This window comes from Cynocephalus volans, chromosome 7, assembly GCF_027409185.1.
Source record: "Cynocephalus volans isolate mCynVol1 chromosome 7, mCynVol1.pri, whole genome shotgun sequence".
NCBI classification, from domain to species: domain Eukaryota; kingdom Metazoa; phylum Chordata; class Mammalia; order Dermoptera; family Cynocephalidae; genus Cynocephalus; species Cynocephalus volans.
Window position 1 is genome coordinate 109007383 of NC_084466.1, and position 20733 is coordinate 109028115.

Consider the following 20733-nt stretch of genomic DNA (forward strand, 5'->3'; position numbering starts at 1 on the left):
TTACTCAAAATATATGTGTGCTAAAAATTAGTGAATAAAACGCAATGATTTTTTTTTCATCACCTCTCCTCATAAAAGCCAAAATGGCAACAGCAATGATAAAATGAGGGGATTTTGTTAAACATGTTTTAAAGATGAGGTAAATTTGTTTTTCGCTTGGCTCACTACTCGAAGAATATTAAAAACTCTTCAAATAAAGTTGAAAAAGCCTTTGGCAGATGGTAACATAAATAAAACAAAAATAGTTTTTCTAAAGTTAAACAGAAATCTCTAACAACAACAACAAAAAAATAAAAACAATAACAATTTTATATAGTAAAAAAAAGAAGCACTAGAGGGCAATTCTAGACACCAGGGTTCTCACACTACCAGGGCAAATTAAGGAATTCAAGATTCCTCAGTTAAGCACAATAGACAATATTTAAATATAGCACTGGATCAAAGTCTTTTAGTAATAGAAATATTTACTGAGCACGTATACTAGGTAGGCCCTATTCTGAGTGTTTTACATATATTTTTTAATTCTCACAAATATTTATGAATTAAGAACTATAATTATCATCCCCATTTTAACAGGTGAAGAAATGAGGTACAATGATGTTATGTGAACTGCCCAATGTCAAATAATCAATATAAAAGCCAAGGTTTCAACCCAAGAAGCCTGGCATTAAAGTGTAGGTTTCTAACCACTGTATTACAGATGCCTTACCAGCCTTGATCTAGAACTATTTTGTATTGTTTTAAGCAAATCATTTAACCTTCCTTGTTCTTTATATGTAAAATAAGAGAACTGGTCTGCATTAGATTCTTTTAAGGTCACTTCCAACTAAAAACGTTTAGGTTACCACACCTTTTCTCAAGAGCAATTTTCTTAAGCTTCTTGCATTGATTAGTTAATAGTATTTTCATTGCCTCATGATTAAATTTTATATACTTACATTCAGGAACTCAATTTTTTTTCTGATAATATTTCCTCACAATAGGACAATCAATTGAGAAACCATGGTATAGTGGAGCAGAAATAGAGAAGCTTAGTAATTGATACAAAGTTTCTCACTGACATGTTATATAGCCTTAGCTAAGTCACTTAACTTCTCTTGAACCTAAGTTCCTCCTCTCTAAATTGAGGGAACTTGCCAAGGTAAAGTGTTGAGCTAAAGACAATAAATACAGCAGCATAGCCAGAAGACAGTTGGAATTTTGGGAGCAGAGCAAAAGCAGGGAATGCTTTCCCTGGCAAAGAGGTACAACAACTTGTATGTGGAAAAGTTCACTTTGAATACAGTAAAATTTTGGAATGTAGGGAAAAAAGGAGTACTACTACCTAGTCAGCCAGGTAAGACTGGTCAACAACAAGATGACAGATGCCAAAACCAAATAACCCGAAAAGAGGGTAGGTTGCTATGAAGGCCAAATGTATTGCATTAGAATTAAGGTTTCTTAGCACGGAAGACAGACAGTGAAAACTTATTCTCAAAACGATTATTTTGAAATAAAGAATAAGATGTGATTGGAGGAAAGAAAGACTGGCAATATGCAGATCATCAAGGAGATTCTCAAAGTTATTAAGTTATAAAGTTATAAGAGATAAAATCAGGTCAGACCAATAAAGAGAAAAAATTCAAGGGAATTTTTCTTAAGATTTTATGCACAGAATGCCTCTGAAGGTCAGTGTCTTGAAAACTGAGAAGGATAATGAGGACATCTCTTGGAAAAGAGGATTCTCATAGAGAATAGTGGGTAGCAAGAAGCTTCAAAATCTGTGCTGGTGTTCTAGCTGCTCGATGCACTTCTAGGCTGAGATTTCATATACCTAACTAAAGATTTTCTTAAATTGTTTACCTCTAGAGCCTACGGAATTCATCTAAATTGCTTCAAACAACATCATGATAAAAAAATACATTTAAAAAATGTTTTTGACAATAAAGTATATAATTATGTAATATAATCATAATTTCATCATTTGAATATGTTGAGCAGATTTATTTATTACAGATATACCTTGCTATATAAAGCAAGATGTGTAAAAATAGGATGAATACAATAAAAATTTGTTCTTAAAACTTTTTTTCATCTGGTACCTTTATATAAGAAAATGTTGAGTGTATTTCTAATAAAAACATTGAGTGTATTAATAATATAAGTGCAGTCATTTCCATATAAATTATATACATATACATATATTATGTACTAGTATATTATAAATATTAATAGACTATGGACAAAATAGAAATTTTAAATTATAAAATACATAATATTTTAAAGTAATTTATTTTATTTCAGAATAAAAACCTTTTATTAAAGAATATGAATATGTATTTTAATAATCTTGGTTTAACATTTTGTGATACAGCAATTCAAATGACTAGTCCTAAATTCAAGTTATTTAGATACTTGGTTGTAAAGTTGTAGATACTTGTGTGTACAGTTGGAAACAATTTCACCCAGACTGGTGAAAGTTCATCATTAGCTGTGCTTACTAAACACTGATATTCTTCATTTCTCAATTCCATACACCAATTATACAAAGGTACTCCATGCATATGCATATGGTATACTTGATACACCATATGGTATACTTGATAGTTCGATATACCAATTATTATTAATCTACATAGATAACATCACTGAAACTTACTTTTTCTTATTTTAGATGAGATAAAAATAAATGTTAATAGAAGTTTTATTACTTTCTTCCATGGCCCAATCGATTGTCTATTGTGTATGGGGTTCATACACATCACTTGAAGATCATTACAATATGCCTGTGACATTTACAACAGATACTTGAAATTCCTTACATTTATAAAAACAACTAACGCATATAATTTCCCAAGTAGTGGAATATAAAAACAAAAAAACTTAGTAAGTGATGTGGCTCAGGACATGCTACCCCCAAATATTTTAAGCTGAATAAGCTTGAGAAAACAGCAGAAGCAGGCAGGTCACTCTCCGACTTTCTCCTACCATCCTCCCCTGAAGCTGGTCATAAGATCTTCATTGGAGAGGTGCCCTGACTATACCCAGAGGAAAAGAAAATCCTTGTCTCTGAAGACACAGGGACACAGAGAAGAATCTGAACAAACAGGCTCTGCTAAGTTCCCACCAGTTTATTACCATTAGATCATAACCTCTTATCCTCCAATCATATTTCCCCATGACTGTCCACTCTTCATCAAACCCGGCATAAAAAAAAAAAGCACAGGTTTACCCTTTTCTTTGGTCCTTAATTTCCTTATGAAGGCTCCCATGTCATGTAAAACTTATATTAAATTTGTAGACTTTTCTCATGTTAACCTGTCTTTTGTTTGGGGGGCCTCAGCCATGAATGTTAAGATAGGAAGGAAAGATTTTTCTTCCCCTACATAAGCCATTCACAGACCCTTAATGATAATGCAAGACAACAGAAGTAATTTTAAAAGCAATGAAATTCTGACACCAAAATAAATTACACAATACCCTGAATTATATTACTAAAATAATAACATTAGTCAGTGCAATAGTTTTGCAAAACATTTTTTAATCTAACAGGAACTATTCTGCTTAAAATCCTTTCCCCCTTTCTGTTTGCTTATATCACCATACTTTACTTTCTTAGGAGTCATTTTTTTTTTCTTAAAAATAATGTTTTTGACATTTCATAAGAGTTCTGTGTGAGCAAAGAAAAAATAAAGGGATGTTGATAGAAATGCTGGGCAACAAGCTTTGCAAATTCACAGTTAAATGACACAAATTCATCCCTTCTTGAGTACTACTGAAATTTAATTGTCAGCAAAATTATAATTTAGCTACCTTCGACATGGCCTCTAAATAAATAAAATGAAAAATGCTAAATCTTTGAATTTCCAATATCTAATATATACTTACTTTCCTAGAAATTATAGAGATAACTTAAGAAACCATTGTTTAAGACAATTTTGTTGATATCTCAATTCACTGCCATTATGCTGTTCTGTCAAATTCTGAAGAAAACAACAAAGAACACTAACAGAGAACACTCTTGCAGAGAAAATATTTATTCCCTGATTAATGTGTTTTGTAAGTTTAAATTTCAGATTTTGTTAAAGTATTGCATATTTGCATTTTAAAGTGCAACGAAAATGATACACGCACACATTATCTGTGCAAAATAAATAGTATTATGTATGTATCCAGGAAAATACATTTAAGATTTTCATTAAAACATTATTACATGATAATAAAACTTGGTGGTCTTTGTATGGCAGAGAATTAAAAAGAAAAGTATTAATATTATAGGCAAAGAAACTGGAAAAAGTTCCACAAACTATTATAAGGGCAGCAAAGAAAAGGTTCAATAGTTCAACCAAATGAAGCTCTTACAAATATTTGTGAAGCTCTTAGAAATATTTATATAGGTGAAGCCATACTTCTATAATACGTGGTGCAAAATAAACGTTTAGCAGAAGTGGCTAGATTGTATTTGGAACATTTATCATTATTTCAAGTTCAAATTTCATTACTGTAAATTCTATCATTAGAATTTAAATGAGTAAAGCTTTCAGCAAAACAAGTAGTATAAACAGCAAATTCGAAAACCATGGCTTTTTCTTTTTTTTTTAAACCACTAAAAATAACAATCAAAAAAGATAAATCAAGCTATCAAAACCCAGGGAAATTAATATTGGATATACTGAACTGCACCAGAAGAAAATACATAAAAATGGGCTCCAGCACCCAGCCTCAGTACGACTTAAAAACATTATACGAAAACTGTATTTATTAAAATGGAAGGTTTATCGAAGCTTAACACAAGGAATCTGCAAAATACCAAAATTTAAGTTTAAAAAGACTATGTCATAAATAGGCTAACACTCAACAAGCACCCTAGTAAACATTAAAATTAGTAGGTTTAAGGTCAAAAGAAAAATCTTAGAAATATATGTTCAGTATGAAAGCCTTAAACATAGATTTGGTGAAGATTTTGGTTTTTCTATAGGCACCAGTGTCATTATGTCTCCATTAACTTGAGTTCCAACAGTTCTTTTATGCACTGCAAATTCCATTGCTAAAGAGGGAAAAACTAATCCAGTGTATTTTCATAGTAAACACAGAAAATCATACTCAGTTCTTTTGCCAGTCAAAACAAGGGGGAGAATGCTGTCAAGTACAGAGCAGAGGTCCATCGTATTTCTTCCATGTTAACTGCCCCAATTAATCACACACCCACCAAGTGTAATTATATCAGAAGTAATTAATTTTCAAATGATCCTTTTAGACACCACACACACAAAAAAAGACACTACACATACACACATACACACACACACACAGACACTAGCATTCTAATTTACTCACTCTAGTAAACATCTGGACAACCTGATATAGGTCTCAAAGACTGACTAGAAGATGAAGGAAGAAATATTTGATAAAGGAGAAATAAGGCAACTGAAAACAGTTTGGAAAGGACTACCAAATTTTCATCTTTATCCTCAAATTCTCTCCTTATGAGATTGATGAATATTTTTAATAGACTTCTGGACATTTCCATCTGGATTATGCCACAGATATTTCAAATCTAACTTGTCCAGAAGTGATTTTAATAGCTTATTATCAAGCTTACTCTTTCACATTCCCTCCAACCAAGAATTCGTATTGAATTTACTGGTATCAAAATGTACCCAGTCTAGCAAATTTAGCCATCCTCAAGAACTCCTTTTTTTTGTATCCTGCACTTTCAGTTTGATCACAAAGTCAACAGATTTTTGCCTCAGAAATATCGTTCAATTCCACCCTTAATTTTTATCTATCCTGTCATAACAACCTTACCTATCATCTATAATTGCTGTATAAGCAGTTAAACTCCGTAAGTTGAATATCCTGCTTCACTCATCGAATGGATACCATGCTATTTCTAAAAACCAAATACTTATTATTTCTTCCCTACCTAAGAACTTCTTTGGTCATGCTGCCTAAGTGTGACTGCTTCTCCAAGTGTGGGCCCTGGATCACCAACATCAGTATCTCCTGGAAATTTGTTAGAGATGCAAATTTAGGAGCTGTACCCTAGATCTAATGAATCAGAAACTCAGGGGCCCAGCTACCTGTTTTAATAAGGTCTATAGGTGATAAATTTTGAGAACTACTGACCAACGATATAATTTTTTTTTAATACAGAGATGATTAAGGGGTTCAACAAACATTATCATTTAACTTTTTAATTATTTTTAAACTATCTTAAAAACTTTAATACACATAGCATACATTGAACTGTGCTGTATTATGTGATTTTGAGTAAACATCAAAATAAAACTCTGCCTTCTACCTCAGTGCACGAAATAGCACAATGAATAAAAAGGTGTGGCTCTGTTTCATGTTTGTTCATTTAAACTCAAGCCAGCAAATATATGCTCAAGTAAAATCTTACAAACACATTATGCACTGGCATGCAGCATTCAATTAGTTGCAGGCAAGGCTCAGGTGTATGTTTGGCCTTTTCATCAGAATAAGTTAGATTAAGGGATTACTATGAGTTTTGTGTACTTATTCTCTAGTTATGTTTGTGATCAAGTTATTCTAACTTTGGGATAGAGTTACAGTTTTTCGAGTATAGGTAATGAAATAATTACCTATACAACTAGAAACATCCCTAGTTAAAAACAGAAAATATTAAACAAATTTTACCTAGAGGTATTGAGATTGATTTGGCTCAAGATGTCTCAAGTCTCACTATTAATTAGGATCAGTTGAATTTTCAGGTAATGTTGACTGCACCAGCAACTATGCTGTAAATGAAATAAATACGCTTGAAGCTCTCAGGACTACTCACTCAAAGCTAAAATAAAATGATATTCATCTGTAATTAAGATTTACGTTGTAGTGATAAAAACTAACAAGTTTTCACTGGGTTTCATATAACAAGGTTTTGCAAAATAGTGACATGGTATCTGACAGCTTCCATAATTTTGCAACAAAACGTAGAGTGGCTGCGGTTATTGTAAATCTGACAATTAAAATGTACTCAGAACGAAGTCATCACATCACCTATAAACAAAAGCATATGAAATTGGACAAAAAGCTTATCGAATCCTGCATTTGTGATATTGCAACAAATATGTTAAATGAGTAAGCTGTTGCCAAAAAACTGAAATAAAACATTGAAATACAACTGAAAATGGAGAGAATACAAAAATTATTCATCATATATATACCTGATTAATTCAAGTGTTGAAAAAACCTTTCTAAATTAACTATATGAGAATATGAATGTGGCAGATCTCTCCATTTGCTTTTGTAGCTTTTCAAACAGATAAATTCAAAAATGGTGGAACAACACACAATGGAAAATAAAAATTTAATGTCCAAATCAGTTTTTAATACACCATCAACTAAATTGTCAGAAATGTTGAGACAACCATATTAAGGGAAGTAAATAAAGTAAAAAATCAAGGGAGGTAGCTCCTGTAAAAGCTGTTGCCAGATTTCATCAAGTAGTAATTGCACACTAATAAGGATTAGATACTAAGATATTTCAAAATAGTTCTGGATAATCACATCAAAACTATCCTTCAAACTGAAGTTGTTTTTCTGAGCTAATGGTAGTGTTATATATAGAAAATTTCAAAATTCAGTTTTCTTTTTTTTTTTTTTTTTTTTTTTTTTTTATTTTGTTTGTCGTTTTTTCGTGACCGGCACTCAGCCAGTGAGTGCACTGGTCATTCTTATATAGGATCCGAACCGCGGCGGGAGCGTCACCGCGCTCCCAGCGCAGCACTCTACTGAGTGCGCCACGGGCTCGGCCCCAAAATTCAGTTTTCATACTAAACTTAGGTGGATGTCCTGAAACAAGGTATAAATATTTCAAAAGAAAGAACAAATACATTTTTTATTAATTAAAAAAACTTTGATAATTACCTTTCAAATATAAATAACTTGGACAAACCAATTTCATTATCTAGCTCTTTAATAAGCTGAAGAAACTCAATTTGACAATACAATCACAATGTTACCAAGCTTATAAATGCAGGTAATTTTTCAGTAATAAAATGGATCCTTACAATTAGGATTCATCATATAAGTAAAATAAATGTAATTGTTTTAAAATTATAACAGAAATCAGCACAAAGATATGAGTCTTTAAAAAATTTATCAACAGGCATCTCAGAATGTTATGACACACTATTTTATCATTGAAAAATGAAAAAATGAACTGATTGATGAATGGATTCTATCACTTCCCCCCAAATGCAACACTCTTCAAGTTTGAAAAAAATAATCTTACTATTTCTCTTTAAGTCTGGATCAATTTAGTTGAAGTGTATCTTGAGAAGGTAAAATGAGTTAAAAACACTACGATTTGCCACTACTTATTTGTATGAACCAGTATTTTCTATGCACAATGCAATGAAAATAAGATACAGAAAAAAAGTGGATGCTGAGGTTGATACAGAATAACAACTTTCAATATACCAATGATTGACTTTATCTGAATAATTTCATAAGTTTGAAATTACAGGATAAATGTACACTAATAAAATGCTACCTTTACTTGTTAAATGAAATTCTGTAAACTGGTTTTTTCTCTTAAATAAAAATTCTCTACAAATTAGAAAGTTTGAAATCTACTAAGAAGATAAATCCAAACGCCCAATCATGGCATAACCTAGTTGGTCCTGACTAGCTTCAGCTTAATTTCCCACCATGCACAGTTTCCTGTACAATTTCAAATGTTATAAAACATATATGATTTTATGGCTCTTTTCTCTGCCAGAAATTCCCTTCTCCCCTACTTCTCCTGAAAAATTTTTATTTTATCTTTAATACCCAGAAAAATGTTGCTTCCCATATTCAAGACAGAATTAACCACTTCCCGTTCTATACTCCATTACTGAGTACTTATCATGTATTATAACATTTATTTATTTAATTGTATTGTCTTCCTAACTTGTCTCCCTAAGTCTTTGAATGCAGGATCCAAGTTACATTCATTCTTGGATACTTTTTTCCCATCTTCTTAATATAGACCCTAAAGTTGGAATGCATGTATGAGTAAATAGTAAAAATAGCAGGTAAGTAAAAGGACAAAAGAAAAGTGAGACCCTTAACTGGTTAAGTTAAGTACCTATAGGGGATCCACCCAGGATCCTGAGGCATGGATCTGAGGACCAGACCTCCTCCCACAACCAGGCACACCACTGCTGCCACCAGCAACTAGGTAAGGAGCATGCCAAAAACATCACCTTCATGTGGGTGGCCCACCACAGACACCATAATAACTACAGCTGCCACGAAAGCAGCTAGATGCCACAACCACTGTGCAGTTGGTCTGCCAGCCACTGGAGTGCACTGACTCAAGGAGAGTCACCAGCAGAGATGAAAGAAAAGACGAGTCTGTCTCTCTCCACAAAGCCCATTCCAGAGTGACAGAAGAACCACCTGCTCTATCATATTGAGGGACCTGAACACACCTCTCAGCATTGGACAGATCATGTAGGCAACGAATCAACAGAGTAACCATTACTCTTTCAGAAGGTGAGAAATCTAGGGTTATCAAAGGAGACAGGGAGGATGGGAGCAGAGAGGGAGAGGGGAATGGGGAGAGATTCGACAAGGGACATAAAGAATAAGTACGATTTGTAACAATAAATATGCTAGTAATATTGATTTAATCAACATATGTCAACATTGAACCTCCAAAATATGTATAATCAATTACAATTCAAAAATTTTTTACAAAGATCAGTACCTATAAATTAATGATTGGATGAGAATAAAATGGCACTAAACTCTAGCTATTGCTACTTAAAGGTGTGGTCCACCCACAAGTGACAGTCTGCACTAGTATGCGATGAGATAAATACAGAAAGTAAGCACTGAGAAACTTTAAAAGGAATTTAACGGTGATTTTTATGTCTTGAATTACGTTTTTAGTCTTGAAAGACATTTTATGTCTTTTATATCTTTAGTAATTCTTTTTAAAATCTTTTTATTAGGCATCCAATAGTCACAGATTAGATTTTTTTTAAAAGGATCCTTTACCACAGATAGCTTGAGATAGACTATGGAAGCCAGAAAGATGAATAAGACCTTGACTTTTTCAGTGAGAGTTGGGCTTAGAAGAAAGGATATGATATCCACTTAACTTTTTGTCACACATATCAATATAGCTACACATACTTCTCAAAGTTCACATCATATCTACTAATAGAATTATAACTATATCTGGAAATACCTGTACATAAATAGCATTTTTTTCTAAACTTATTTATATGAATGCTAGATTTCAAGTTAAAATCAGGGCTTGTTTCACTCACTGCCTCTCAGACACAATGACATAGAGGGCTGCCCAACTTTGACCCCACACAGAGCTAACTTACTGCCTGCTAACATTATTCAGCTTTCTACAGCTCTCTGCCTGATCTGCATAATCTCAAAACCCTGGTAATATATAAAAATAAAATGAGTACACATTTTTTTTCAGAAACTCTCCTTTAAATATTTTTACTCCTATCATGAAAGATTAACTTGTGTTTTCAATCTTTTACATTACCTGTTGGCAAACATTTTCTATAAAAGGCTAAGCAATACATATTTTAAGATTTGTGGGCTATGTGGTCTGTCACAGCTACTCAGCTCTGCTGCGAGAAAGTAACCATAGACAATATGGAAACAAATGGGGATGGCTGTGTTCCCATAAAATTTTACTTACAAAAATAGGCAGCAGGTTTGCAGATTTGATGTAAGGGCCATAATTTCCTGACCTCTGTTCTACATCACAGATATAACTCTAAAATGTAGTCATTAAGAACCTATCAGATAAGAGATGTTCAAAATTATATGATTTTTGTTGGCATTTATCATCAGCTTATAAAATATTAAAGACTGAGAAATTCACCAACATTCAGGCTTACAGAAGATGAGAGCTATATTTCATGAAAATCACAACACATATATTGAAAAATCTTCTGTGCCTTTTTAAAATGACATATGTCTAAGGAAGCAATACGTCTTCCATACTATTATTAGACAGCAACACTCCCACAGGCTATAGAAAACAAAAAGACAAATTTATTTACACTAGTTGCCACAACCACAACAACAAATAGTAGATATGCAAAATCTCCAGGTAGCCCCTTTTAAATGAAAGACAAACTTGGCACAAATAGTCATAATATGACAAACAAAACTAATTACAATTCCAAGTTCGATGCTCTTTGTTCAACTCACATCTATTAAGCAATTTCAAAATGTAGAGCTCTTGTTTGGATTTTTAACAAAACTGGATTACAGGTTTATTCCATCTGTGGGGTTCAAAGTTGGCCTTCCCCAGGATGTGATCATTCCTATACTTCAAGGAAGGGGTAAGATACGAAGCTCATTGGAGGTCACTCTAAAACTGAAGTCAAATCTTAACATTCCCCTTTTCACTTAAGTTCTAGAGTCACTAGCAAAATATATATGTCCATGAGTAATTATTCTCCCCATTCTAGAACTCTTTTCCCCAGAACACAAGAATTACTGAATGTTTACTACAAGCTTCCAAGGAGTTAGATTCCATAACTTCATGTTAGATTCCAAACTTGTCAACATAACTCAGATGTTCTTTTCACTTTATAATAATCCCTCTTAAAAGTCTCCTAAGACTCTGACTATCTTTATGTAGATAATTCAAAAATCTCTATTTCACAATCCACTCTAAAGCATCAAATGGTTAGTTTCATATAGTAATCATTCTCAAAGTACTATTATCAGAGTATGAGTAGCTTTTGAGAAGTGGAAATGAAGAAAAAGAGCCTAAAAAAATGTGAGTTCTCTTATGGAGATCCACACTGAAACAATAACGACAAAGCAGTATATAATATTGTTCTAGCAATATAATATCCATGAGAAAATAAAGTACCCCTGGAAAGAGTTTAGGACATACTTGGCTGCCCACTGTAACTTAAAATTTGAGACATAAAAAATTAATATCACGTCTAAATATTATCTTTTTTTTCTTCCTGTCAATGATTCTTCTGATTTCCCAGACTTAAAATCCTAAAGTTACTCCTGATCGCTTTTTAATCTGCCTGATAATTCAATCAATTGCCAAGTCTTAGTAATTATTTTTTAATTTCTTTTATACCACAGTTGCTTACTATGCTTGCATATACAGAACATGCTGAAGCTTTCTTTTTTTTTCTGCCTAGACTCTTCTACTTTTCTATACATTTCTGCTAGAAGTCTTTCCCAAACACCAACTTTACTTCTCAAAGGTATATGTATAAAATACAGCGTGCTCAATACTGTTTAACTACTGTCTAGAAATAATAAAATATTTTAAAGTTAAAGAATGAAGCATTTTAGACTAATAAAAAGAGGATTTAAATAATTAATAAAAGATAAAAGATTCTCATAGAGAAATTTAACATAAATGGAAAATTTTGTCTAGAAGGCAAAACTTAATTTATGCATCTACTAAGGACAGAGAAGGAAAACCATAAACTAGAAGTATTATGCTTGCTGTAATAAGGGATATGGCTGCTGCTATTACTGAAGCCCAGGATAATGTAAAAGTAGTCAGGAAAGTGTACTCACATAAATTAGAGGAAAACACAAGATTGGGCCTAAATGAGGAGGAAATATCAGAGGAGATAAAACCAACTGATTTGGAAGTTGTCTAGATAGTGTTCTATCTGACCCGCCTACCTAGGCAACAAAGCAAGTTGCCTGTGTTACTACTTATGACATATAAGTCATTCTACCACTGGAGAGAGTCTGGTCACATATCATTTGATGTGATTTTTACTCTAATGACTTCCTTGTCTTCCCTGGGAATGAATTAGAACCCTTACCAAGAATATGAATTGGTTTAACACAATCTGATGGTTTTCAAGCTTTTCATTTGTTTCTTTTAGTTTTGATTTTAGTTTAGTTTTGTTTTATACTTACATAAAAATTTATAGCATCTCTGTAGTCATATCTGGGTCAAGGAAATGAATCTAGAGGTCACATGTCCTAGTATAGATTTATGCTTAGGAAAAAAGATCATAAAGACAAATATTGCAAAGCAAGAACAGAGAAGGGCTGTGATGCAAATACCTACTCAAAGCAGGTATCAAGGTCACAAGGCACACAAAAAACAACAAACAAAAGATTTCAACTAAAAGCTGAAAACAGCTTTTAGAATTGAGGCTGGCAAAGATATTACTGATGGGATGGTAAAATAGAAGCAAAGGATAAGAGCACTGTAACTGTGACTTAAATTTACTATTCTTTGAAAATTTGGAATTAACAATTTTCATTAATTATTCATGAAGTTGAAGCGATTTCCTAATTAAACAACAAACAACTGAAATTATGAAAAACAAAGATCTAAACATTGGCAAAAAAATAAAAGGCAGTAGTTCAACTGAAGAAAGTATGTGGAGAATATATTCTATTCACAATGATAATAATTACTATCTATTTTGTAGCAAGAATTGCAATAAATTCTATATAAGTAATGCCTCATTTAATTATTTCGATCATCTTATAGGATTGGCATTATTATACCCATTTTACATAAGAGAGATTGAGGCTAAAGCACATTAAGTAATTTGCTTGAGGTTACACATCTTCCAAGAGTCAATATTCTAACAGAGGTCAATCTAATCTAAAATGATATTATCACTGTGCTATACTGCATGTCAGTGAGACTGAGTAATAACTACAAAACATTCTTAAAATAAAGACTATTAAAAATAATGATTACGGATAATCCTCCTAGATGTCTGCTTCTGAGAATGTCATTAAGTATTATCCAATACAGCACTGTGCTACTAAGTATTTCTGTTACTCTTTTTCCAAAGTTAAAACTTGCTTAATTCACATGTCAATAAGTATAAATAAGGAGTCCCAACTGATTTATAACTTAAATAGATATGATAAAGTCCACATTCAAAGAAATCTATTTTTTAAAGATGTAAATGAGAGAAAACCTTTTTATTTTTCTCTACAGAACTACCGTTAAAGACAAAGGCAGGGAAATCTTTCAGCTTCTATCTGTGTAATTTCTCTAAAATGTGTTCCCTTGCTGACTAGCATCATAAACTCTATAGCGATATCTAGGCAGTCATAAAATGCCCTAATGATAGAAATAATAATTGTTAAAGCTAGGAAGACTTGGGGTGGATTAAAGTGCTATAAAACAAATTAATTTAGTATTTTCCTCCTTATTACAACAAGGGTACAAGGAGCTTGAATACGTGTAAAGAAACAAGTAGTTAAATTTTTCCTTTTCAGCAAGGAAAGCAAGCACACACACATACACACACACACACACACACACATTTACACACACTTAATAAAAAGATGAAGAGACAAGGATGTAGAATTCTGTGTTTGGGGTGGGGGTCCATTTTGTCTTATCACAGGTCAGTGAGGGTCTGAAGTATCTACATGAAGAAACAAACTGGAAATAGGTTCGCATATTGTTGATGCTTCCAGATGAGAAATTATTCTCCTTCAATTTTTTTTTTTGGAAAGTCATAAAGTACATCATGTATGCAACTTGAGTATACTTCAGCACAGCAGAGACGAAGGAACAGAAATACTCTTCTTCTTGCAATAGGAATTAATAGAAAATACTAGATTTACAATACAACTTCAGGTTTCCTAATAGAAGTATATCCAGAATCCTTATTTTCAACTACAAATTAACACTTGTGCAGGGACCACGTACCAGCAACCAAAGCATACGTGCTTACAAAAGACTATCCATAAGGTAACGTGTTTGTAAAAGAACCCTCTTGTTTAAGTCAAAATCCCATTATATGACCACTTGGTCTCTAACCCATATTTTTCAGAGACTATTATTAAATATTTTGAGAAACTATGAAAAAAAGAAACATTGTGAATTGTCGCTAATAGTGTAAACTTCAATTTATTGGAAAATAGGCAAGTAACAAAAACATGAAAAGAGGAGAACCAAGGAAACTTGAGACATTCAGTTATGCTCACTAGCAGCTATAGCTCTTAGCTGATATAATATGTAAAATATTATAAAATTAAAAACATCTATGAGTGGAGAGGGTAAAAGGAAGTGTACATGTAACAATCATAATATACTTTCCTCTATTCTACTTTATTCCACTTCCAAGGAATTAATGTTTCTCTCGTTTCCATCACCAGATTAACAGCAGAATAAAACTAAGCGATAAAAGAGCAAACAAATATATTTCTACAATCATAAAATTATGAAAATATAACTCTTATTATCTACTTAAGTGCATAAACAGATCTTTTGCCACAGATTCTACCACATCCTTGTCTTTCTATGTTATATATTTATAGAAGTAAAATAATGAGACCTAAGAGAAAGGAAAGGGAAAGGAAAGAAAAATGAAGGAAGCAAACAACATCTAGCTGAAAATTTCTCAATTTAAAATGATGCTAAATAAGGTCCGGTTGACAAATTTAATGCAACACTTTGTAAACTGTTCCATAAAAACTATATTATTCTCCCTAAATTATTTCTGTGAAGCCAACTTAATATTTCTAAATTGATATGTAAGGTAGAATCACAAAAAAAGTTGAGTGTTTAACAGCATCTCTACACAAGCTATTTCAAAATTTGTACACATCTTCTAAATAAGATTTAGCTCTTTGAATTCATTGGGATAAGCTATTTTATAAAATGAAATCCCATTTAATTAGTCTATATTAAAGCAATTAGAGGTCTGCAAATAGTAATTTACATAGACACTGCTTAGTGCCAGCACCCCCCCAAAATAAGATGTTACATAATTTGCTCATTTTGCAGGATTCATAATGTGAACAGAAACAATTAACAAACATCGTCACAATAAAATAGCTACTACTGTAGAAGAGACCACAGTAAATGCAGCATTAATTTTTGCATTCTATATTATTAATTCTGTGAACTTCATAAACAAGAAAACAATTTTATTTTCCCTAATATCTTTGAAACATGGTAAATGCAATTTTAAACAATGAGATTACTGGGTTCTGAGGTACAACAATGAATTGCCTATTTCGAATTACTACATAAAGGAGCTTTTGATAAATCACTGAAGTAAATAAAACTAAATGTACTTTTATTATATTCTTGGTTTTCTCTCCAATCAACCTAAAAAAAATCAAAATATTTACAATTTACAATGATAACATTATAAAAAGTCTTGTCATAAAAGTATAAGCTTAAATCTGAATGACTTCCTATGGGGTATGCTAAAAATAATCTTCATAGTCCAATCATACAAGCTTATAAGTAGGATACCAAAGTGACGAATTTTTTAGATGCTATAATATGTGCCCATACTACTATGGTAACCAAAACAGATTAAGCATAAAGGAAATATAAGCAGCCTTTGCAAGAGTATTTATTTATTCATACTACACTTGTTTCAAAAATTATTTAGAAAGTGTCTTTGGTTTCAAAGAGTTAGATTTAGGTTTCAAAATTATTAAATATAAGTTTATATTAACAATAATAAATAGTAAATTTATTAATAAACAGAAATTTGGTGTTCTCTTGACCTAAACGTGCTGAAAAGCAATGCCTAACCAAGTTATTTCCATTTAAACGACTTTGGAAACAAGACCTCTGCTCCCTATTTGTATGCCACTGATAAATTTTACGACCTTATTGTGAGCATATTAGTGTATCTAAATAACTTTCGTTAAAAAATGTTTTACAATCATTACCTCTATATGCAGTTAAACATTAATTTCATGTGTAGTCGAAAGTGTTAAGGCCCTCTTGACAACATTTAAATTGTCTATATCCTTTATCAGATGTAGAATTTTACAATTATTTGGTCCACCAATTGCTACTTAGATGATTTCTTTACAAATGAAGTTTTATTCCGCATTACTGAAATAACATTGACTCTCCAACTAATGCAACTAACACAGAAGCACTGTAACTACCCACATTGCACATAGTACTAGCTTATCTCTTTAACGCTCAGACCTGTGTTCAATCAATTTCCTTCTCTAGAAGACTGCCAACTTTAACAATAGAATGAATAAACGATGTAATATCAACACAACGGTGCGTACTCGCCACATATTCTGAATCACAGCATATATATTAGGTTAATTCCTTTACAGATTTTTGACAGTCTCTGAATCACACACCCAGAACCATGAAGCCTGTGTCTGTCCTTGGTGCTGAAATGCACTGTTTTTTGACCCCCTCAATTGAAAAACTCATCCTAATCCCAATTTGAGTGGATAAAAAGACATCTTAATTTGGGCAGTCTGAAGATAGAAGGTTTAAAAAGGAACTGAAGTTTCTGGACAGAGAATGCTAACTAGTGTGTGTGTATGTGTGTGGCTGGGTGGGTGTATGTTGGGGGGGGGGGTGTTAGAAACATCCAGAGGGCATTCCCCCTTAAACGCCGGAGACCCAGGAAATCCAGACTGCGGCAAAGATCGGAAACGCCTCGTCGGGGCAGGAACCGCGGGTGTCAACGGCGCCCTCGCTGGAGCCCGGCAGGCGAAGGCTGCGAGGGGCGCCGCGGCCATGGACGACGGCGACTTTCCGCGCCAAGACGCGAGCCCCGGGGTCCTTTTATTTCTGGGGTCTGAGAGGAGGGCGGGTGGGCGGAGGGGAGCACGCACCTGCATTTACTGGCACAGGGGGGGACAACAAAAGACCCTGCCGCCCGGCGGAGCCAGAGCGGCCGCGGCGCCTAGGCACGGGCTCGGTCCCTCTCCTCACGGTCCCTGCCGCTCTTACCGTCCCGGTCGCACAGCTGAATGGCCTCCAGGCTGAGGTTTTTGATCACCTCCTCACAGGGGCTGGTGGGGCTGTTGAGGGCATGATCCAGGCGCGGCACCTCCATTTTTCCAACCCCCTTCTCAAGCCCGCCTGCTTCGTATCCAGGCTCTCTCGGCGGCCGGGTGGGCGAGGAGGGCGGGAAAGGGAGGGGGAGTGGCGGAAGGAGGGGAGGAAGCCTGGGACGCGGCGCTGAGGGGCCGAGGCTGAGCCGCCGGGCTGGAGAGCCGCGGCCGAAGCGACGGCTGTGGCAGGAGCTCCGGGGAGTGTGCGGCTCTGATAGAAACCGAACGGGACCCGGCGCGAGGACGAGAGGCGCGCGCTCCGGGCGGGGAGGGGACGTGGCGCGCGGGGAACGTGAGGGAGAAGGCGCGGCGCGCGCACGCGCTCGAGAGGATGCGCCCGCCCCTTCTGCGCGCGCGCGTGCGTTCCCGCTGCCCCCTGCGCCGCGGCCCGCGCAACCTCGCGCTTGAGGCGTCGGACGACGGAGAGCGCGGGAACGACGGGCGCCTGGGGGCGCCGCTCTACGCGCTGCGCCCGCTTTTCCCTGTCTCCTCGTGATGGCGATTTGGCGTTTCCTCTCTGCTCACAGTATCAGGAGGAGCCCGAGTGGGCACTGAGGCATCTGCACGGAGAGCGAGCAGGTTGGTTGTTTATCAAGGATTGGAAAAATAAGGGCCCAGACACTTTGTGTCCGGGTGTTGGAACCAGCGGCCTGCCTTCCCACCTGGCTGCTCGCTGCCCTCACTCTGCTGGCTCCGCCGAACCTTCTTCGGAAATAGCTGCGTCTGTGTGAGAAATGAACGGATTACCTGAGGAGTGGAGGGGTTCAGGGACAGCATTTTGGCCACCGCGAAGGAGGGGTAAACATGGGGACTCATTACTGCCGGAAAGGTGAGGGAATGAGATGCCAGCTAGCTTGTTGAAAAGGCAGCGGACATGCTTCGGGGCGACAGCCATTTATCTGCCTGCCTTCGCAGTCTGGCTTTATCCATTCATTCATTCATTCATTCATTCAACAAATAAATATTAAATGCCCACTCTGTGCTGGGCGTTGTTCTGGGCGCCAATCAAGCGGGAGAAATACAGCACCTGCTCTTATGGATATGGAGGAAATCTTTGCTACAATAGAAAACGAAAATTGACTTGTGCTTCCTCAGGTTGTCCTAAACTCGTATGCCCGTTGCTTTTAATGGCACTTAAGATTTTTCAGTACACTTACTGGATGTGTAAATGTTTTTAAAATAAAATAAAGTCACAGCCTATTGACCTCTGTTGCCATTTCCATTTTTGAAATAGTTTTTAGTTTTGCTATCTCGGGATCAAAAATAGTGCCACCCCCTTTTTTTAGCGTGTGCACTGGTTGGAAATTAAGTTCTTTTTCACCAGTTTTCCGATTTCAAACATAAATGTTAACCAATAATTTACATATAGAGTGCTATATGGTACCCTTTCTAGTCACATCCATTTAGCCATAACATGACTAAATCTGAAACTTCATAAAATGAACCAGCTTAAGGTAAAATAAGCTTGTGGAAGAACTTGGCACAATTGCAAGTTGATAAAAATCTGTGAAAGATAATTGAGTATCTTGAAGTGAATCGTCCTTTTCATGAACTTAGGTATTAATAAAGATGGATCTCCTTGTCGAAGTTTGAAAGAGTTCTTGTGTTAAGGTAGGGCTGTCCCCAAGGAGAGGGTAAATTATTACCTGTCAAGGGATATGACAAGAGTTACTTATTGGTGAATTTCCTGATTTCGAAAGCCTGGCTCTGTAGGACGAGAAATTGATGCCGTCAACCCAGCCACAGTGGGTTCATCTTTCAGAATAGTCTGAAATTTACAAATCTCTAAAGGTACTGTGTAAACTAGAATAACAGTTTATAGAGTTACTAGTGAGAAATTAATATGTATATAATTGAAACCGTAACTCATACAAATATTTATTAAGCATTTGCTTTGTACAGAACAATATGCTACGTGTTGGAAATTTGTACTTCAAATCTATCAGGAAAGGTAGATGTTGAAAATGTAAAAGTGTGATGGGTGTTAAGAAAGAGGAAGTGTGGGAGTTTGTGGAAGCGAACACGGGGGTTATAACTAGTCTGGATTGCCAGGAAAACCTCTAAAATCATTTTATCTTAAGGGAATGAGGAATTATTGAAAGTCTTTAAATAGGGAATTGGCATGATTATATTTGTAGGTAAGAATATTTTTATAATGGGAAAAGGGGTAATGTTTTAAGAAATATTAATTCAACTTTTTGGGTGTAAGACCTGTTCAATCCAGGACACCTTTCTGCGTAGGATTTAGATTATCACATAAATACAAAAGAAAGATTTACTATTTGACTTTCGATAGTCAACATAGGATATTTTAAGCAAGTGTTAGGTTTCAAATCAACGCATTGTCAAGAAATAAAATATATATTTGCTTATGGTTTAGCATATCAAAGCTAGTCCTGGTGGACCAAACGATAGAGTTTCTCCATAGTGAAGACAAGATGTCCCAACCCCATGGTGAAGACAAGATATCCCAATATAAAGGCTTAGTCCAGAAATTGACATAAGGAAGGTAGTGGCTATAAGGTAGGTAAAGTAGAAGAAAATCATATTCTCTTTGGCTCAGAGAATTATGGAGGGGGGGGTAGAAGAGCACAAGGAAGGCAACCAAAAACCTTTTTACTCACTCACACCCATAGGACGTGGAGTAAGGGGTTGTGGCTTTAGAAATATCCAGATTGGCATGGGAAAACTCAAGGATAGACAAATTTCTTCCCCAGTTCTCAGATCTCTAGGTGGATATCTCGTGGTCAGGCTAAGCAGGGACCACATTCAGCTAACTTCGAACAGGACATCATAGTCAGCCAGAGGGAGGGTAGGAGTTCACTTTCCAGAACTGCTGAAAGTTCCTGTATAGTCTGAAGGTAGCTGAGTTGAGAGCAAGCAGAACCGCCATGAAGCCTGATGTTAAAAAAGCAAGGTGATCCTTTAGCAAAGACTGTGGGGTGA

At 35.1% G+C, this 20733-nt stretch overlaps 1 protein-coding gene across 1 annotated transcript in view; it reads right to left on the reverse strand.

Annotated features, from left to right (window-relative positions):
- PHYHIPL (phytanoyl-CoA 2-hydroxylase interacting protein like) overlaps positions 1 to 17789 on the reverse strand; it is a 64151-nt gene extending 46362 nt beyond the window's left edge. Inside the window, exon 1 of the mRNA XM_063102393.1 lies at positions 17684 to 17789. Within this exon, the coding sequence (XP_062958463.1) occupies positions 17684 to 17789 (106 nt within the window). The remainder of the gene's footprint in view (positions 1 to 17683) is intronic.
- Positions 17790 to 20733: the final 2944 nt, after the last annotated feature.